The sequence below is a fragment of the Somniosus microcephalus genome, chromosome 15 (assembly GCF_052327205.1).
Source record: "Somniosus microcephalus isolate GS21.2 chromosome 15, FLI_Smic_1.0, whole genome shotgun sequence".
Taxonomy (NCBI): Eukaryota; Metazoa; Chordata; class Chondrichthyes; order Squaliformes; family Somniosidae; genus Somniosus; species Somniosus microcephalus.
In genome coordinates, this window is record NC_141001.1 from 60,571,964 (window position 1) to 60,593,361 (window position 21,398).

Below are 21,398 nucleotides of genomic sequence, written 5' to 3' on the forward strand. Positions count from 1 at the left end.
TTACCAGATCGGAGGTAGGTTTTCTGGGTATCTCTGTCTCAACATTAACCGTGTAAGGTGGTGGAGTAGGTTGGCCATTTGTGGCTGACCCTATGATCTGGTCAACATGGCGCCTTATTATACTGTCCCCAATGTCCACCGTATACATCAACGGCCCTAGCCTTTTTCCAATAGTTCCAGGCTGCCATTTCTCGGTACGGTAGTCCCGGGCCAAAACTTGTTGACCTATCTGAAAAGATCTAGTTGGCCTTTCATTCATGCCCTGGAATTGCCGGTTCTCTACGTCCCTTCTGACGTTTGGCTTAAGCAAATCCAGCCGGCATCTTAGTCGTCTATTAAAAAACATCATGGCGGGAGTTTGATTTGTGACCGCATGTGTTGCATTCCTGTACGCCAACAAGAAGCTATCCACCTCATGTTGTAAGTTAATGGCTTCATTACCCATGGCCTTTATGGCCTTCTTGAAGGTCTGGACAAACCTTTCAGCCAATCCATTGGAGGTGGGATGGTATGGGGCTGACGTGTAGTGCTTAACCCCATTGCTCTTTAAGAATTTCTTGAATTCTTCGGACACAAATTGCGGTCCATTATCAGAACAGATCTGTTCCGGCAGCCCATTCCTAGCAAACATGGTCCTTAACACTGTGATGGTTTTTTCCGTGGTGGTGGTGGACATCTTTATTACCTCCGGCCACTTGGAGTGTGCATCCACCGCTATTAGAAACATTGAGTCCATAAATGGACCAGCAAAGTCGATGTGTACCCTTTGCCAAGGAGATGAGGGCCACTCCCATGGATGCAGAGGAGCCTGTGGTGGCGCGTTTTGGACCTTCTGGCATCCTAGACAGCTCTTAGTGATTTCTTCGATGTCCCCATCAATGCCTGGCCACCACACAAACGCTCTTGCTAGGTTCTTCATTTTCACTCCACCCAGATGTCCCTCGTGCAGCTCCTTTAACACCTTCTGTTGAAGTTTGGGTGGAATCACCACTCTAGATCCACACATCAGGGTTCCTCGACACACTGACAGCTGTTCTTTTCTCTGCGAAAATGCTGGCAGCGTTGGTTCGCCCTGTGCTGGCCATCCCTCCACCGTTAAATCATAGACTCGTGAGAGAGTCGGGTCATTTCTTGTTTCGTTTTCGATCATCGAATTTGTTACTGGTAGACATTCCACTGTGGATGAGTGGAACATCTCTACCGGGTCCACTGTAGTCGCTTCTTCTACTATCGGCAATGGCAAGCGCGATAACCCATCAGCATTTCCATGCTGTTTGGACCTTTTGTATTCGATGTCATATTGGTGTGCCCCAAGTAACATGGACCACCTCTGTAACCTTTGCGCTGTCATGGTGGAAACGGCCTTGTGAGGGTTGAATATGGACATCAACGGCTGGTGGTCTGTCAGTAATGTGAACTTCTTGCCCTGCAGGTAATGATTGAATTTCTTTACGCCCCACACAAGGCTGAGGGCCTCCCTATCTATTTGAGCATAATTTCACTCCGCGGAGGTCAATGATCAGGACGCGAACGCCACTGGCCTTTCCGAGCCATTTGGTAACTTGTGTGAAAGTACTGCTCCAATTCCATAGGGGGAAGCATCACAAGCTAGACGAAGAGGTAACGTTGGATTGAAATGAGCCAACACTTCTTCAGAGGTAATCAACGCCTTGCTTCTGCGAAAGGCCTTTTTACATTCCTCACTCCACTTCCATGGTACTTCTTTCCACAACAGAGCATTCAGCGGATGCAGCACCGTGGATAGATTCGGCAGAAACTTGTGATAATAATTAATCAACCCCAAGAATGATCTTAACTGTGATACGTTTTCCGGAGCGGGGGCCTTCACGACAGCTTCTATCTTGTCAGGTGACTTGTGCAGCCCCTCTCGGTCAATGAAATGACCGCAGTACGAGATCCGTTTTTGGAAGAACTCACATTTCTTGCGATTAACTCAAAGGCCATATTCCTTCAACCTAGTGAGCACCAGATTCAAATTTGTGAGGTGTTCTTCCTCGTCTTCTCCCGTAATCAGGATATCGTCTAAGTAACACTGCATGCTTGGAATTCCTTGTAATACCTGCTCCATGGCCCTCTGCCAAATTGCTGGAGCCGAAGCTACCCCAAAAACCAGTCTATTATAACGATACAAGCCTCTGTGTGTGTTGATGGTGAGGTACTGACGCGACTCTTCCTCGACTTCCATTTGCAAGTATGCCTGTGCCAGGTCTATCTTGGTGAAGTGTCTCCCTCCAGCCAACGAAGCAAAGATGTCTTCAATCCGCGGAAGCGGGTATTGTACCGTGTGAAGCACCGGATTCACTGTGATCTTGAAGTCTCCGCAGATGCGGACCTTCCCCGGTCCCCCTGGCTTGTTACTTGATGAAGACTTCATGACGGGAACAATGGGCGTGGCCCACTCACTCCAGTCCACTTTTGACAGTACCCCTGATCGTTCAAGTTCTTCCAGTTCTGCCTCCACAGCAGGTCGTATCGCGTAAGGTACCGATCTGGCTTTGAAAAATTTTGGGCTTGCATGTTCTGCAATCTTAACCTTTGCTTTAATTCCTCGCAGTGTTCCCAGTCCTTGCTGGAATACCTCTTTAGCTTCGTCCAATATTCTGGACAACCGTTCAGGTTTGACATCTTCCTTTCCGGAATCTACCGTCATGGTGTTTAGTGAATGCCAGTCTATCTTTATTTTCCTGATCCACTCCCATCCCAGAAGTGGTGGACCTCCCTCAGGCAACACATACAGGTCCATCCTTTGGTGATCTTTGTCCTTGTATCTCACCTTGACTTCTATCTTTCCGATGGGGTATACTTTGTGCCCCGTGTATGTCTGCAATACTAGTTCTGTATCCCGTAGGGGAATATGCTTGAATAACTTTTTATAATCATGCTTATTCATGACCGTCAACGCCGATCCGGTGTCCACTTCCATTTTCACTTGGACTTTTGCAATCTGTAGTGTGATCCAGATAGCTTGTCGGTCAGCTTCATTGCTCACATTGTGAATTCTCAGACTATCCAGTTCCTTGCAGTTGGAGTGTGAGTCCGAATTCTGTTCTTCCGGACTCTTCCTAGTCACCTCATGTACCTTCCTGTACCTCTTTTGTGGTGACTCATTATTGTTGGTCTTCTTTCCTGACCGGCATACCTTAGCTATGTGACCGAGCTTGCCACATTTCCTACATTCCTGGTTTTTAAACCAGCATTGGTTCTGGTCGTGTGTTGTCTTCCCACAACGATAGCATTTCATTGTACCTGAAGTAATTTGCTGCACACTGAGTGCCGCTGCCTTTAGATGCATTTCCGCCATTCCTTTCGCTGTGGCTTCGTTCGATGCAGCAATAAGGACAGCCTTATCAAGTGTAAGATCGTTCTCTTCGAGCAGTCATTTTTGTGTTTCTTCCTTCGACATTCCGCACACGAATTTGTCTCTGAGTGCCTCTGCCAGATTTTCCCTAAACTGACAGTGTTTCGCTAGCCTACGCAGTTCAATCAGGTACTCCGCGTTGCTTTCCTCTTTCCGTTGCGTTCTCGCGTAAAATTTGGATCGTTCCACTAACATCAGTGGTGCGGGGTTAAAATGATCCTTCAGGACAGCAACAATATCATCGAAAGTCTGATCCGCCGGTTTAGCTGGTGCTAGTAGATGCTTCAAGAGCCCGTATGTCTTTGCGCCCATCGAGTTTTGCAAGGTTATAGCTTTGTCATCTTCTTCTATTTTATTGGCCTCACCATAGATCTCAATGCGTTCCACATACGTGGCCCAGTCTTCTACCTCGGAATTAAAATCGTTGATGTTACCACGCTTAGGCATCTTCCTCTCTTCCTGATAACACCACAGATTATTTCTTTAACTTTTCTTTTTTTTTCTTCAAGATGGCGGTTCCCGCGAAAATGGCGGTTTCCCGCGCTTATCTTCTCTCCCCGCCCACTTCAATGGCGGTTCCCCGCTTCTGTCTTCTTCTCCACCTAATGGCGGCTTCCCGCGTTTCTTCCCCTGGCGGGAGGGGTACACTTTCCCCACGGGCGACAGCCGCTGTCTTTCAGGTTCACAGCCTGCGCGTCGGCTTCAGTGCTTTCCCTTTTCTCAGCAGGGCAACCGGCGCTGGGTACACCCCGTTGACGGCGAACAGTTTCAGCCGCTGGGCTGGCTCTCGCTCAGTTCCCCTTGCTCGGGCTCTGTCTCTCTCCCGCTCGCTCGGCTCTACCGGCGCTGGGTACACCCCGTTGACGGCGAATAGTTTCAGCCGCTGGACTGGCTCTCGCTCAGTCTCCCTTGGTCGGCTCTGCCTCTCCCGCTCGCTCGGCTCCCAATCGCGCCTCCCAGCCCTCTCACAGTCCGGTGCTTCCCTCCCCGGCTGCGGCTGAGTTTTTATATCTTCCCGTGCCTACGCTCCCGGTCGCAGCGCTTCGTGGCTTCGGTCGCTGCCCGGCCTTTTTCGCCGGTCGCGGTCTAGCTGTCTCACGACGCCGTTGCGTCCCCAGCCTGTCTGTACCGCGGCTTCCTTGCTCCACGCTGCCCCAGTCTCAGCGCCTCTGGGCCCGACTTCTGTCCAGCTCCTTTCCCCCTCGACCGTGGTCGAGTGCACCGCCCTTATCCTCCGGTTATTCTTTTTACTTTTCCCTTACTCACAGTCACCGTGGCCGGCTTGCTTCTCGTGCTGATCGGCTCACTCCTCACCGTGGCAGAAGGGACAGTCCGTGCCTGTTGCTGATGGAAGTCTTTGTCTCTGAATTCTTCCTCCTTTCCAGCTCTGCAGACTCGAGTTTTCTCCCAGCAGAATGACGAGGGCGGTTGCCTCTTCTCGACGCTCGTTAACTGCTTCGGAAGTATTGTTGCCGTAGGGTACGATCGGACTCGTCGCCACTGTAAAGTCTGTGGGTTGTTTAGTTAATTAATACACAGACTACCAGAGTAACTTAAAACAGGACTTTACTATTCGAAGGTCAGGGCGAATCTCCCCAATAAATCCTGACACAGCACTTATATACCGGTGTGGTCACCGTCGGTATTACAGTATACAGAAGCCAACAAAGTAGTGCAACACCTAAAGTAGTTCTCTTAAAGGTGGACGGTTACATACAATAGTTCTCTTAAAGGTAGACGGGTACATACACTACAGCCGGGGATCGATCAGCAAATCGAGGACCTGACAAAGAGCTGCTCAGGATGCCAGAAGGTCCAAAATGCACCACCACATGCCCCTCTACACCCATGGGAGTGGCTCTCCTCTCCATGGCAATGGGTGCATATTGATTTTGCTGGTCCATTCATGGACTCAATGTTTTTAATAGCCGTGGATGCGCACTCGAAATGGCCTGAGGTGATCAAAATGTCCTCCACCACCACGGAGAAAACGATTGCAGTTCTACGGATCATATTTGCCAGGAACGGCTTGCCAGAGCAGATTTGCTCTGATAACGGACCACAGTTTGTGTCCGAAGAGTTTCAGAAATTTATGAAAAGGAATGGGGTAAGGCATTACACATCCGCCCCGTATCATCCAGCCACAAATGAATTGGCTGAGAGGTTCGTATAAACCTTTAGAAAGGCAGTAAGGGCCATGTGCGATGACGACATTCCACTGCAGCATTAAGGTGGACAATTTCCTGTTAGCCTACAGAAATGTGACACATGCAGTTACCAACCAGACCCCGGCCATGATATTCTTTAACCGAAGGTTGAGATCTCGTCTGGATTTGCTCAGACCAAATGTACGAAGAAATGTTGAAAATAAGCAATTCCAGCACATCAATGAGAAGCCGACAAGGAGCTTCAATGTAGGGCAACCAGTCTTGGCCCGCGACTACCGAACAGAGAAATTGCAACCAGGAACGATATGCACACGGCAGGGGCCACTAATGTACACAGTGGATGTTGGGGAGAACATTGTGAGACGCCATGTTGACCAGATCCTAGCGTCACAGGAACGAGTCAACCCCATGTCTCGCGTACCTGGTAATGAACCCAACATACAGGTAGCATCTACCCCAGAAACAGTAGTATCAGAAGCTGATGAACCAACCGGCGACAGGGGGCCAGAATCGCCTCCGCACCAAGAGCAAGACACTCAGGAAAGGCGCTATCCAGAAAGGATCAGGAAGCCGCCCCAAAGACTGAATTTATAAATGGACTATTTTCAGTTAATGTTGCATGTTAAAAGTGTTAGTTGTTAAATGAATGTTATGGTACTGTTAATCTAAAAGGGGAGGAATTGTAGTGTATGTACCTTTAAGGGGAGAACTACTTTTTACAGCTCCTGTATACCGGCAGTGACCACACCTGTATATAACCCTGAGTAGGGATCTGTACTGTTTAGTTTTAGAGCAACCCTCATCCAGTAAACACCTGTTGATTGTTCCTCTGCAGTCTCTGTCGATTATTTGAAGGATACACTACCTAAAGATACCCAGATTTAACAAATAGAAGAGTAGCTTTCACTGTGACAGGAGATACACTATAAGAGCAGCAAACATTGAGGAAGGTGCTAGAATTTAAAGAATTTCTCTACCATATAGATATGGAATGAATCCAAATTTGCACAATGTCAAAGAGCACAGGCCCATGTTCACAGGTGATGCCTCTCCCATAACAGACCCCCAAAATATTTGATACTACCTTATTTAGTATTGCTGACAGACATGAAATGTGCACTGTTAATGAACTAAGCCTGCCTGCAAAGTTTCTGTCAAAGTGATTACACTCTTTTTAGATGTTTTTTAAGCAGCCTACATTTTGCCAAGTCTTAAAGCCCAATGCCCTCTCACATTGGGAAGCTGCATCCAAGGGGAATGAAATGAACTGGCCAGCACTAGTGAACAGTCCATTGCTCATCTGCCTGATGCCACTGTGGACAGCTGATTGTAAATTGTTGCAGAGGTCCCCTGCAATTGACTGGAATGATCGTGGTACATAAAATGTCAGTGCTGTGAAGACGCTCGCTTCTATGGACAAAGCAGTTGCATTCTGTGAGGGTGGTTTCAGTTCTAGTTCCAGCATTCTGCATAACTCATGAAACGCTTCCTTCAGAAATTTCCTCAAGGATTAGTGCTCAGAGAGTTGAAACTAAGAGTTGTATGCTCTGGGGAATCTGGTAGCTAGGTAACTCAGCCTCCTCTGTCTACTGTAATGCATTTGCATCCTTATCTGGTCCCTTTGCTCCTTCTCCTCATCAGCAAGGAAGATGAAGTAGAGAAAAATGTCAAGAGGTAACATCATCCTCACCAGCAACTCAAGGGGAATTTCCCTTTAAGGTATATCTGTGAGCCCCTTAAAGTCATCAAATAAACCTGGAAAAAGAGGGACATGGTCAGCATGTAATGGAATGGATAAGCAGTAGCATATGAGTGGCAGTGCAATGCAGCATCAGGTTGCCACGTTGCCTATATGTGCAATTGTTTGAGGAAAGAGAATCGGTAAAAGAAATAGCCAAACACCTTGCTGCAATTGGTTTTCAGCCTTGCCATCTGCAAAACTTTACATCATCCCTGTGACAATAATCTCTTCAACCGGACTGAGGACTTGGATGGTGGCTGTCTCTGTCCTCTCTCTGCTGTTGCTCACCAGCTTACCCTGCAAGAAGAGTGGGAGTGAGTTAGTGTGTAGTTCTTTAAAAGAGTTATGCAGATGTGTGATGGTAGTTTCATATAGTGGGCAGGCTGATAGGGATAATCAGCAAGTTGTGGGCAAGATGGGGAAGTAGTTAAGTGCAAGGAAGTGACTAGTGTGAAATGTGAATGAGTTAGCATTCTAGTGGTCACCAGATAAGAACAGAATGCTGCTTGTGCCTGTTCTGAGAACAGCAGATGGCACGTGTGCGATTATAATCAGGAGCGTTGGAGCAGTATCCTGTTGTGATTGGAGGAGAAATGGGGGAAGGAAGGATTGTGAGAGCTGGGGTGGAGGTGGGGGGTAGGGGAAGTAGGCCAAATCATCATTCTGAGAAAAAGATGGATGTATAAATCATTCTCACCTTTGATGTCTGGGTAAGGTCATTAATTTTTTTTGGCACTGCAGCCAGGTCATTAGGATTATGCTGCTTTCTTTGATATTCTCTGCTACCTCTTTCCAAGCCTACCTGGGTACCCGTATGCCATTTGAGGGATAAAGGACCTCTCCCCAGGCACTTACCTGCTTCGCTAATATATTCACTGCAGCATCACTGAAATGGGGTGCCCTGGCAGTAGACATTCTTCCCCACAAATTCAAAAATCCCGCCAACAGGACTTCTGAAATGAAAATACGCCTCTGCTTTAAGAGGTGTAAGCTCACGTTGAATATGCGCCAGGGTACCAGGTATTCCTGCTCTACCAAACGGTGAGTTGCCTATCAGCACTCGAAACATGTGGGCAGCTCGCCCATCAAATTTAAATGAAGCCCGACCATAAAAATGATTTGGGCCTCTCGCTGCTAACCTCGGGCGGGTGTCTCAATTACTCCTCCCACCACCCACCCCATGTGCACCACAGATGAAAATCAACCCCAGGGTGTTTCCTAGTGCCCTGCAATTAATTTAATGTTTTGAACTATCAAGATTTGAAAGCCTGGTCTAGTTAGTTTAGAATATTACAACTGGGGTTAAAGAGGAAATATCCAATTTTGCAACAAACGTGAACTACATATTAGAAAAGTCACAAAAAATACTGACACTTTGGGATTGAAATCTCGTTGTGTGATATTAGTAACACAGATTCTAATGTGTTCACCTAAAATTCCTTCACCGATTATTTTAACAAAGGAACTCAATTATTTATTTTTAAAATAGGGTCAGATGAATTTTAAGTGAATGCATTAACACATTAGTTACTGGTATCACAAAGCATGATTTCAATCCCCTCATCTTTCTAAATTTCAGCTTTGTCACAACCGATCAAAATATTGCAATTAGAAATTGTTAAATTTTTTTGTATAGGCCTGTTGGGAAACAATTTGAGCAGAGCAAAAAAAAATTATGTTCCTAACACTCCAAGAGTTCTGAAACTTTAGCATAATCGCACTGCAAAGTGGTACGACATGGCAACATTGTTTTCACATAATTCTGGAAAGGTTGCAGATCTAACTGTTCCTCGTAAACAGCAGCATTTGTCACAAACCAAACATCTAAAAAGAAAACACAAGTAATGAAACTTTAAAATGAGCAAATTAAGAAAACAACCAAATTCCCCCTGGACTGGCTTGGAATTTCTCTGGAATGTCAGTGAGAAAGGCATGTTTAGGAGATTGAATTTTTTGATTGTCCTAAATTGCATCCAAGGTTGATAAACAAATGGATGCTGTTTCTTTTAAGAAGTTGGCACAATTTATGAAATTTAAAGCACCAACATCACTTTAAATTTCAATCATATTTGTGGAAAATATCAACACCGAAAGATGTGATTTTATAGCTTTTTAAATTCATGATTGTGGCAGAACCAAATAAGATGAATTTTAAAGTAAAATCTGTGTTTTTTTTACAAGCTATTGTTTGCAAAAGCCAATAGAACTTAAAATCTATAAACAAAGTAATTTCAAAGTCTCCACCCTTATTCCCTGCCACTTCCCCCATCTAGATTCACCATGGCTCTCCAAGCGCCCCTCCCCTACTGAGAAGGAAACCTGTTCTGGTCCTCTGCCCCTTCCTCCCCCTACCAGCAATTAAAGGGTAACTGCACATGGGGTGGGGAAATGTGGCCCGCAGTGGCTCCCTTCCTATCACCTCCCCCAATCACTTGTGCTTCTCCCACCTCTTTGTTCCCACCATGCCCCCTATGCCTTCGCCTTCCTATTACCCTCACTGCCCCTTTGACAGTTATAATTGTTTTTATAATTATTTGTTCCTGGGATGTGGGCGTCGCTGGAAAGGCCAGCATTTATTGCCCATCCATATCAATTCAAACTCTGTATCCATCCATTCCCCTTGCTTTGCTGTTAGTCACTCATCCTTAATCTTCCATCCACTTTCCCTCACTCACTTTACTAAGGGTTTGCTCAGAGAGGCTAGAGACACCTCATCATCAACCCTCTGCCTCACTTTCTCTCCCTTCCCATGTGCTTTAAAAATTAAACATCCTTTAAAAAAAATCTATCTATATATTTGCCTATCTTTTTCTCTCTCCGTCTGCCTCATAGGTGTTAGAATTAGGATCTTTGCCACATGGGTGTAAGGAATTAGCAATTACCGTTTCCGACTGTCAGCAAAACACTGGTGGATAATTATAGAAAATGCTGCAAACACTCAGCAACACAGGCAGCATCTGTGGAGAGAAGCGGGTTAACTTTTCTGGTTGATGACCTTTTGTCAGCAGAGTTCTGACGAAAGGTCATCCACCTGAAATGTTAACCCTACCTTCCTCTCTCCACAGATGCTGCCTGCCTGCTATGTGTTTCCAGCATTTTCTGCTTTTATTTCCGATTTCCAGCATCTGCAGTATTTTTGTTTTGGGCTTGTGGATAATTAGTTGGTTTCAAAATTCAGCTGGTGCTTTCTTTACACGCTCTCTCTCAACACCACCCCTCCCAGCCCCAGTCACTCGCTCTTACCTCCCTCTCCCCCACCCCCGTCAGCTTAATGCACTTTTTGAAGTTTATAGAACATACAACAAAAGCCATAACAGGTATGTATGTAGTTAGCAAAAAACTCATTTTTTCACACACCGATACAGATACACAAACAGCCATTCTATTTTTTTAATTTAAAAATCACTCAAATTTAAATGTTACCTTAATTAAGCTTTTGCAATGTGTCCTCTTGTATTTCAAAATGTTTTGAAGTACATCTCTTGAGTAGAAAGTGCGAGAAACCGATAAAACATTTCTCTCAGTATCGCTGGTTCTAGTGCATCCTGGGGAATTAGGCACAATGCACATGCTCAGACCGCACAATCAGAGCCACAGCGATGGGCAAAACTATCAAGTCCAAGCCCAGGTTTTTGGAAGAGGCTGAGGGCTTCAGGTAAAAACTTTAATGAAAGCATTGAAAGACTAGTCAATGGATATATTTAATCCGTTTATTGCAGGGAATCCAAATGTGACAAATTACATTTCTCAGTAGTAAATAAAAAATTAGTAATAGACCCCATTGTTGGGCAGGTGATCTCAATACAGTATCATGTTTGGACGGCATATGCATGTGTACTTTAACCTTTTTGTGCGCTGGTTAGTAAGATGGTAAGACGAAAAGCAGAGTGTGCTAGCCAGGTGACCTTTGGAATAATTGGAACAGAAATTGATATGCATGGCACCTGTTTTTTGTGTGTAAAACGGGTGTAATGCATACCAACTTAGCAGTGGGATAACCTGTGCCCAATCTTGCAGGCATTGGTGCCACTGCCAAATTCATGTGGACCATTTTTAGGCATCCTGGGTGGATGGCTAAAACAGGTGTTATCCCCTCGAATATGGAAATTAGGGGCCTAATGCCTGTTAAAAGATGGGCATCGGGCCTGCCCCGCTCAGGATTCTCCAGTGGCACTCGCAGTCACCAATGAAGGGTAAGTTATCCATGAAAAAAAAACCTTCATGTGAAGCCAGGAGGAGTAGGAGTGCTCCTCTGACACCACAGGCGTTGCGACTCCCGCCCCCCACCCCCCCCCCCGTCCCCATACTCCACTCCAATTCCCCCCCCTCCCGGGACTTACCTGAGGGCTGTTGCTGACGTCGCAGTTCCTGACATTGATGTCTGCTTTGCCACGAGCGGCCAGGGGACACGCAGCAGATGCCCACAGCTCACCAGTCTAATTTAAATGAGGTCTACCTGATCCTGTGCAGGGATTGCTCCCTGCACACAGTTCTCGGCACAGGCCAGTGCTAGGCAATTTCTACCCCACTGACTCTGGAGGTGGCAAAAGGAAGGATGATGGTGTCAATAGCAGAGGTAGGAGCAGAGGGTGGTGGCGTTTATGGAGATGGAAGTAGGCAGTCTTCATGATGGAGGGAATATGGGGTCAAATAGGATGGCGAGGTTGCAAAGAGTTTGGTTCAGCCTGAGACAAAGGGCAGGTTGGGGGATGGAGTCTGTGACAGGGGTCAAAGGTGATGGTTTTAGTCTTTCCAATGCAGATTAGTAAGGTCCCAGGCTAGAATCACGGAGGTAGGTTTTTGTCTATACTGCCTGGGTTTTAAGCACTGCCTGAACAGAGCGCAGAAGCAAAAAGCTGGGGGTGGGGGCGGGGTGGGGAACGATTCGCCCGCCCCTTTGGAACCCACCAGATTTTTCTTCCATGCAAATTACTGAAAGGAAAATTTGGCAGGCAGTGTAAGGGCCATGCAATCCTCTCTGCCAGATTATCCTTTCTGCCCAGGTGCTAAAGACAAAAATCCACCCCAAGGTCTGTGCTGAATTAGCTGGTCTCAGACAGAGCTGTAGTGGCTCAGTTGACTTCATCATCCCTGAGCTAATGAGGGAAAAAATTAGCCAGGGCTCCCACTTCTGATTTATTATTGAGTGACCTGCTGGAACGTGTATGGATGTCAGATGAGGACAGAATTGGGCTGGGCTAGGCTGTGATGTCCTCTCCATGGTCAAATAGCCTGTTAGCACGCACTGTCTGGGCTCACACATGAAGAACAATCACTTGGGTAAGGCAACAAAAGTTAGCTGGCACCTGTGGAACATCCACACAGCATGAGCTGGGAGAGTACATGATCAAAATTGAGAGGAAATACAAATCTTAGCTGGAGAATGGTTATTGAATTTAACAACATTGTCCCTTTATAGTGTCATTACTCATGAAGAACTCAAGATAAGAAAGCATGGTGCAAAACCATCTCTGAAGGCACCTCCTACTATGAGGTCCGTCACATTGTTGATGCTGAATGTAAATGCCAGCTGAGGAAGTCTCATTTGAAAAATCAAGATTCACAAGCTGGTGTATTTGGGATCCACTATTCAATCTGTGGACACCCATTCTGAGCAAAAATAGGTCTCATCAGTCAAAGAACTCACTGCAAAAAATGAGATGATAATCCGGCTCTCTTCTTTGCTATCGAAGGAGGAACGACAACTCATGAACACAGTTCATTTCCATTCAGCTCATCACAATAATGTTGCAAAATCACAGTATGTTATTTCACAGTTTGCAGTCCATCTACTACCAGTCCATAGGAACAGGAATAAGTCATTCTGCCCCTCGAGCCTGTTCTGCAATTCAATGAGACCATGGCCTAATTCTATCCACCCACCGTGGCTCCATATCCTTTAATACTCTTGGCTGGCAAAAATCTTATCGATCTCAGATTTAAAATTATTAATTGCTCTAACGTCTACTGCTTTTGGTGGGAGAGTTTTCCACACTTCTGCCATCCTAACTTCTCTCCTGAATGGCCTGGCTCTGATTTTAAGGTTACGTCCTCTTGTCCTAGACACCCCCACCAGTGGAAAAAGTTTCTCTCTCTCTACCCTATTCCTTTCAAAATCCTAAAATCCTAAATCAGATTACCCCTTAACCTTCTATATTCCAGGGAATACAAGCCTGGTTTATGTAATGTCTCCTCCTAATTTAACCTTTGGGGGCCTGGTGAACCTGTTCTAAATAAATATGTTTAATTGCAAATATTGAGTCCATTTCATTTACAGCAATGGTACTATTCAAAGGGAGTATAGCCATGATTGGATAAGTGGCTAACTGGCCAAGCACAGGATTCCAATGAACTACACCATGTTCCATTAATTCTTATTTCACAGAATTACCAATCCAAACCATCCAGTGTAACAAATCAATCAATCCACTGTTACATAGAACCAGCACCCCATTTCTGAAATCTAATTACTCCTAATATATATATATATAACTGTTTCCTGACTTTGTTTCAATTAAATTACAGTGACTAAAGGGGCTATGCTACAAAGATTTTCAAATTGAGCAATTTTATCTGCAGATTATAAAAATCTTGATTCAAGTATTATATTTCTTGGCAAAATCAGTTACAGGTTAATTGGAATATAGCCATATATTTCTCGTAAAAAGAGCTCCTGTCCACAGCTACCAAAATCTGTTAGAAGAAAAATATCAACTGCAAAAATTAAAATGTAAATTTCTTTTGTAGAAATTAACATTTTAAAAGGACACTGATAAACTGAAATCATGCTGAGTGACGTTAGGAATGATGTTGTTAAAGTCTTTTTTTCTATTTATTTTTTTCCTCTCTCTCACATGGCAGCTGTCTTTCACTCTGCCATCGCCATTTACACTTCATCTAGAGCCATCTTTTGTTTCTTAACTTGTTCCATTACCATCTCCTTTTGCCTTGCACCATCATCCCTTTTGTCTCTTAATCTCTCCTGCCTTCCATCCTATCACAGACCTTCCCTTTTGTTCTTTCCTCCCCCCCTCCTTCCACTTGCTTAAAAACCTGTTCCATTTCCAGCTTTTTCCAGTTCTGACGAAGGGTCATCGACCTGAAACGTTAACTCTGTTTCTCTCTCCACAGATGCTGCCTGGCCTGCTGAGTATTTCCAGCATTTTCTGTTTTTATTTCAGATTTCCAGCATCCGCAGTATTTTGCTTTTGCATTACCAATAGCTGCGTCTGTATGGAATTGCTTTGTCTGCTGTTATTACCAATTCAAGGGTAATACCTTTGCGAAAATAGTGGACAGAGGAATTTCATACAAATGAGTTCAAGTGTCCGTCACAAATATTGCACAGCATCACGCTAACCCATGAAGCATTTGAGTTAATAAAAGGGTTGAAAAATAATTTCTAAAAGTTAGCCGTAGATTGGTTCAAGAATTTAACAGCATTATCCTTTTATAGAGCCATTATTCATTTAGAGACCGGCATTCCTCTGTGCGCTATTTTTCGTGCACCAATTAACGGATTCACATTAAACTTTAACAACGTCATTAACCCATTTATTTTAAATGAATCAAAACCATTGGTGAAAGTAGTGCACACAGGAATTTGAACTCCGAACACAACTCACATCCTTTCAGCTTTACAAAGTGAAAATGCTGCAGTCACAGTTTATTATTTTACAGTTAGCAGTTCTTCACCTGGCAGCACGTTATAAATATCTTTAATGCAAATATTGAGTCAGCTTCCTTTTTCAGCTTATAATATTTTCATTCTGTTAACCTGAATGGAAGTGAACTCGATGAGTGAATAATAGTACTATAAATGGGGAATGGTGTTACATTCTGTAGTCAATCCACAGCTAAGTTTTCTTTAACATTCATTTTTGACCCCTTCAATAACTCAAATATTGCAGTGTCCTTGTGGATTTGACTGATAACCTATTCAAAAATCTTGAAAGAGCCCAGAACAATTCAGGGATTGCATTTTTTTTGCAATACAAACACTCTGAGCTGTTTTAATGTAAAAGCACAAAATAGGATTTGAGTCCTGTGCACCTTCAGCATAAATTATGCTTTTTAGTCTGTCTACGGCTAGAAAAGTTCTTAATTTCTAAAAAATCTTTAAATTAATCAATACCAGGGGTAGTGACACAGTACACAGTATACTTTGCATAGTTAAATTTAGCAAAATTATTACAGCATTTATGAACAGAATGAGGAATGTCACAGAGCAAAAGAGTGGAATAGTGAATAATGAACTGCATGTATCATTAGAGTTTTGAGGCTTGCAGTAACATTTGTGTCAAATTCAAAACTACAGCCAGAGAGATTATTACAAAGATAGGGTAATGTTTTGGGTAGGATCTTGATGGAAGATCTGATGAAGGGACAGACTTGAAATATTCACCTAACTTTCTCTTTCAGATGCTGATTGACTTGCTGTGCATTTCCAATATTGGTTCAGATTTCCAGAATTGAGATTTTTGTGCACTTTTAAATTCTCATTTATAAAAGCCATTGCCATAAAAATGATAGCTGCAGAGCATTAATGAAAGAAAAGATGAGCATAGTTTGAACTGAATTTTTCCTACAAGAGGGCTAAATATGTAACAGTTAACAACATTCCCATAATTATTTCAAATTGCCAATCACAAAGCATTTGTTTGAAGATAACACAAAACCTGTCAACTGAAGTATTTGCCTCAAGATGTTCCAATATCAGTACATAAATGAGAAATGTGAATGGTACAATGATCCGCAGCATTAATGATTATCTTATTGATCCACTTCTAGTAATTTACGTTGTCTTGATTATGACTAACTATCCAAAGTGAATCTCACTGTCTAGTTATGAGGCAAACAATATTTGTTGCATTCCACTGATGCTGTATGACGACAGCAACATACAACTGATACATTAAACTTTTAGTAATTTGTCATCTAGTAGCTTTAATTGTTGCCCTGTTTCCAGCTTGCTCCAGCTTTCCCATAGCAGTAAATGAGAATCCAGCTGTTCTCCAGCATCAACAAGGAAGCTGCAAGGCCAGGATTTCATCCTTCTTCTTGAAGTACTGTTTGAAACGTTCTCTGGCATACCTGTTCATTACAAAATTGTACATCATTAGACAATAGTTTATTTTTCCTTTTCTAATGATCTATTTGTTATACAACTATTCAAGAAAGGGGAGAGGGATAAACCAGGAAGCTACAGGCTAGTCAGTAATGTAAAGTCTGTGGGTTGTACAGCGAAGTAATACACAGACTACAAGAGTAACTTAAACAGGACTTTACTATTCGAAGGTCAGGGCGAATCTGCCCAATAAATCCTGACACAGCACTTATATACTGGTGTGGTCACCGTCGGTATTACAGTATACAGCAGCCAAGATAAAGTAGTGCCACACCTAAAATAGTTCTCTTAAAGGTGAACGGTTACATACGATAGTTCTCTTAAAGGTAGAACAGTTACATACACTACAATCCTCCCTTTTTAGCTTACAACATACTTAATCCCCATTAACCATATCATTAGAACATATATACAAATTATGTAAAACAGTTCACAGATTCAGTCTCTCTGGCGGTCTCCTGACTCTGTCCGGATAACGCCTCGGTGGTGTAGTAGTTTTCGGCGGGGTAGTAGGTTCTTCCGGCAAGGCCGATTCAGCTTGAAGGACAGTGTCAGGATCATCTGATTCCAGTATTACCAGATCGGAGGTAGGTGCTCTGGGTATCTCTGTTTCTACATTAGCCGTGTAAGGTTGTGGAGTAGGTTGGCTCTTTGTGGATGACCCTATGATCTGGTCAACATGGCGCCTTATTATGCTGTCACCAATGTCCACTGTATACAGCAGCGGCCCTAGCCTTTTTACAATAGTTCCAGGCTGCCATTTCTCGGTACGGTAGTCCCGGGCCAAAACTTGTTGACCTGTCTGAAAAGATCTAGTTGGCCTTTCATTCATGCCCTGGAATTGCCGGTTCTCTACGTCCCTTCTGACGTTTGGCTTAATCAAATCCAGCCGGCATCTTAGTCTTCTATTGAAAAACATCATGGCGGGAGTTTGATTTGTGACCGCATGTGTTGCATTCCTGTACGCCAACAAGAAGTTATCTACCTTATGTTGTAAGTTGATGTTCTCATTACCCATGGCCTTTATGGCCTTCTTGAAGGTCTGGACAAACCTTTCAGCTAAGCCATTGGTGGCGGGATGGTATGGGGCTGACGTGTAGTGCTTGACCCCATTGCTTTTTAAGAACTTCCTGAATTCTTCGGACACAAATTGTGGTCCATTATCAGAACAGACCTGTTCTGGCAGCCCATTCCTGGCAAACATGGTCCTTAATACTGTGATGGTTTTTTCCGTGGTGGTGGAGGACATCTTTATTACCTCCGGCCACTTGGAGTGTGCATCCACCGCTATTAGAAACATTGAGTCCATAAATGGACCAGCAAAGTCGATGTGTACCCTTTTCCAAGGAGATGAGGGCCACTCCCATGGATGCAGAGGAGCTTGTGGTGGCGCGTTTTGGACCTTCTGGCATCCTAGACAACTCTTGGTTATTTCCTCGATGTCTCCATCAATACCTGGCCACCACACAAACGCTCTTGCTAGGTTCTTCATTTTCACTCCACCCAGATGCCCCTCGTGAAGTTCCGTTAGCACCTTATGCTGAAGTTTGGGTGGAATCACCACTCTCGATCCACACATCAAGGTTCCTCGGCACACTGACAGCTGTTCGATCGTAGACCCGTGAGAGAGTCGGGTCATTTCTTGTTTCATTCTCGATCATCGAATTGGTTACTGGTAGACATTCTACTATGGATGAGTGGAACATTTCTACCGGGTCCATTGTAGCCGCCTCTTCTACTACCGGCAACGGTAGGCACGATAACCCATCAGCATTTCCATGCTGTTTGGAGCTTTTGTATTCAATGTCATATTGGTGTGCCCCAAGTAACATGGACCACCTCTGTAACCTTTGCGCTGTCATAGTGGAAATGGCCTTGTTAGGGTTGAATATGGACACCAACGGCTGGTGGTCTGTCAGTAATGTGAACTTCTTGCCCTGCAGGTAATGATTGAATTTCTTTACTCCCCACACAAGGCTGAGGGCCTCCCTGTCTATCTGAGCGTAATTTCGCTCCGCGGAGGTCAACGATCGGGACGCAAATGCGACTGGCCTTTCCGAGCCATTTGGTAACTTGTGTGAAAGTACTGCTCCAATTCCATAAGGGGAAGCATCACAAGCTAGACGAAGAGGTAACGTTGGGTTGAAATGAGCCAACACTTCCTCAGAGGTAATCAACGCCTTGCTTCTGCGAAAGGCCTTTTTACAGTCCTCGCTCCACTTCCATGGCACTTCTTTCCGTAACAGAGCATTCAGCGGATGTAGCACCGTGGATAAATTTGGCAGAAACTTGTGATAATAATTAATCAACCCCAGAAACGATCTCAACTGTGAAACGTTTTCCGGAGCGGGGGCCTTCACGACAGCTTCTATCTTGTCAGGTGACTTGTGCAGCCCCTCTTGGTCAATGACATGACCGCAGTACGAGATCCGTTTCTGGAAGAACTCACATTTCTGGTGATTAACTCGAAGGCCATATTCCTTCAACCTGGTGAGCACCAGTTTCAAATTTGTGAGGTGTTCCTCCTCGTCTTCTCCCGTAATCAGGATATCGTCCAAGTAACACTGCGTGCTTGGAACACCTTGTAAGACCTGCTCCATTGCCCTCTGCCAAATTGCTGGAGCCGAAGCTACTCCAAAAACCAGTCTATTATAACGATACAAGCCTCTGTGCGTGTTGATTGTGAGATACTGGCGCGACTCTTCCTCGACTTCCATTTGTAAGTATGCCTGTGCCAGGTCTATCTTGGTGAAGTGTTGCCCGCCAGACAATGAAGCAAAGATATCCTCAATCCGCGGAAGCGGGTATTGTACCGTGTGAAACACCGGATTAACTGTGATCTTGAAATCTCCGCAGATGCGGACCTTCCCCAGTCCCCCTGGCTTGTTACTTGATGAAGACTTCATGACGGGAACAATGGGCGTGGCCCACTCACTCCAGTCCACCTTAGACAGTACCCCTGAACGTTCAAGCTCTTCCAGTTCTGCCTCCACAGCAGGTCGTATCGCGTAAGGTACCGATCTGGCTTTGAAAAATTTGGGGCTTGCATGTTCTGCAATCTTGATTTTTGCTTTAATTCCTCTCAGTGTTCCCAGTCCTTGCTGGAATACCTCTTTAGCTTCGTCCAATATTCTGGACAAACGTTCAGGTTTGACCTCTTCCTTCCCGGAATCTACCGTCATTGTGTTTAGTGAATGCCAGTCTATCTTTATTTTCCTGATCCACTCCCGTCCCAGAAGTGGTGGATCTCCCTCGGGCAGCACATACAAGTCCATCCTTTGGTGATCTTTGTCTTTGTATCTCACCTTGACTTCTATCTTTCCGATGGGGTATACTTTGTGCCCCGTGTATGTCTGCAATACTATCTCCGTATCCCATAGGGGAATATGTTTGAATAACTTTTTGTAATCATGCTTATTCATGACCGTCAACGCCGATCCGGTGTCCACTTCCATCTTCACTTGGACTTTTGCAATCTGTAGTGTGATCCAGATAGTTTGTCGGTCAGCTTCTTTACTCACATTATGAATCCTCAGACTACCCAGTGCCTTGCTGTTGGAGTCTGAGTCCGAATTCTGTTCATCTGGACTCTTCCCAGTCACCTCATGTACCTTTCTGTACTTCTTCTGCTGTGACTTATTATTGTTGTTCTTCTTTCCTGACCGGCATACCTTAGCTATGTGGCCAAGCTTGCCACATTTCCTACAGTCCTGGTTTTTAACCCAGCATTGGTTCTGGTCGTGTGTTGTCTTCCCACAACGAGAACATTTCGTTGTACCCGAAGTCATTTGATCCACACTGAGTACCGCTGTCTTCCGCTGCATTTCCGCCGTGCCTCTCGCTGCGGCTTCGTGCGATGCTGCAATAAGGACAGCCTTATCAAGTGTAAGATCGTTCTCTTCGAGTAGTCGTTTTTGCGTTCCTTCCTTTGACAATCCACACACGAACTTGTCTCGCAATGCCTCTGTCAGATTTCCTCTAAACTGGCAGTATTTCGCTAGTCTACGCAGCTCGACCAAGTACTCCGCGTTGCTTTCCTCTTTTCGTTGCGTTCTCCCGTAAAATTTAGATCGTTCCGCTAACATCAGCGGTGCGGGGTTAAAATGATCCTTCAGGACAGCAACAATATTATCGAAAGACTGATCCACCGGTTTAGCTGGTGATAGGAGATGCTTCAATAACCCGTATGTCCTCGCACCCATTGAGTTTAATAAGGTTAGAGCTTTTTCATAATTTGCTATCTTATTAGCCGTACAATATATCTCGATGCGTTCTACATACGTGGGCCAGTCTTCCACCTCGGCATTGAAACCGTTGCTGTTACTATGCTTAGGCATCTTCCCACTCTTCCTGAGAAACAACAACAATATTCTTTAACATTTTTTTTTCCAGATGGCGGTTTCCCGTGCTTATCTTCTTTCCCCGCCCACTTTAAAAATGGCGGTTCCCGCTTCTGTCTTCTTCCCCGCCTACTGGTGGCTTCCCGCGTTTCTTCCCCTGGCAGGAGGGGTAAGCTTCCCTCGGGCGACGGCCACTGGCTTTCGGGTTTGCAGCCTGCGCGTCGGCTTCAGCGCGTTCCCTTCTCTCGGCAGGGCAGCCGGTGCTGGGTACAACCCGTTGGCGGCGAACAGTTTCAGCCGCTGGCTGGATCTCGCTCAGCCTGTCTCTCGCTCGGGCTCTGTCTCTCCCGCTCGCTCGGGCTCCCAATCGCGCCTCCAGCCCTCTCGCAGTCCGGTGCTTCCCTCCCCGGCTGTGGCTACGTTCTCCGCGGTTTATTTATTTTATATCGTCCCGCGCCTTATGATCCGGTCACAGCGCTTCGTGGCCTCAATCACTGTCTGGCCTTTTTCACCCCAATCGCGCCTCCCAGCTTCTCGCAGTCTGGTGCTTTCCTCCCCGGCTGCGGCTGAGTTCTCCGTGGCTTATTTATTTTTATATCTTCCCGCGCCTTACGATCCCGGTCGCAGCGCCTCGTGGTCGCGG

The 21,398-nt window shown here is 45.1% G+C and overlaps 1 protein-coding gene across 2 annotated transcripts in view; it reads right to left on the bottom strand.

The window, feature by feature from the left end:
- Positions 1-21,398, bottom strand: part of LOC147106970 (ethanolamine kinase 1-like) — a 302,938-nt gene that overhangs the window by 17,255 nt on the left and 264,285 nt on the right. The window contains exon 6 of one of the 2 annotated variants that reach the window (XM_086007890.1): positions 14,265-16,381. The exons of the other annotated variant lie outside the window; for it this stretch is intronic. Within the exon in view, the coding sequence (XP_085864016.1) occupies positions 16,309-16,381 (73 nt within the window). The 3' untranslated portion in view covers positions 14,265-16,308. Of the gene's footprint in view, positions 1-14,264; positions 16,382-21,398 lie in introns of those variants that run through there. 2 annotated transcript variants of the gene reach the window in all.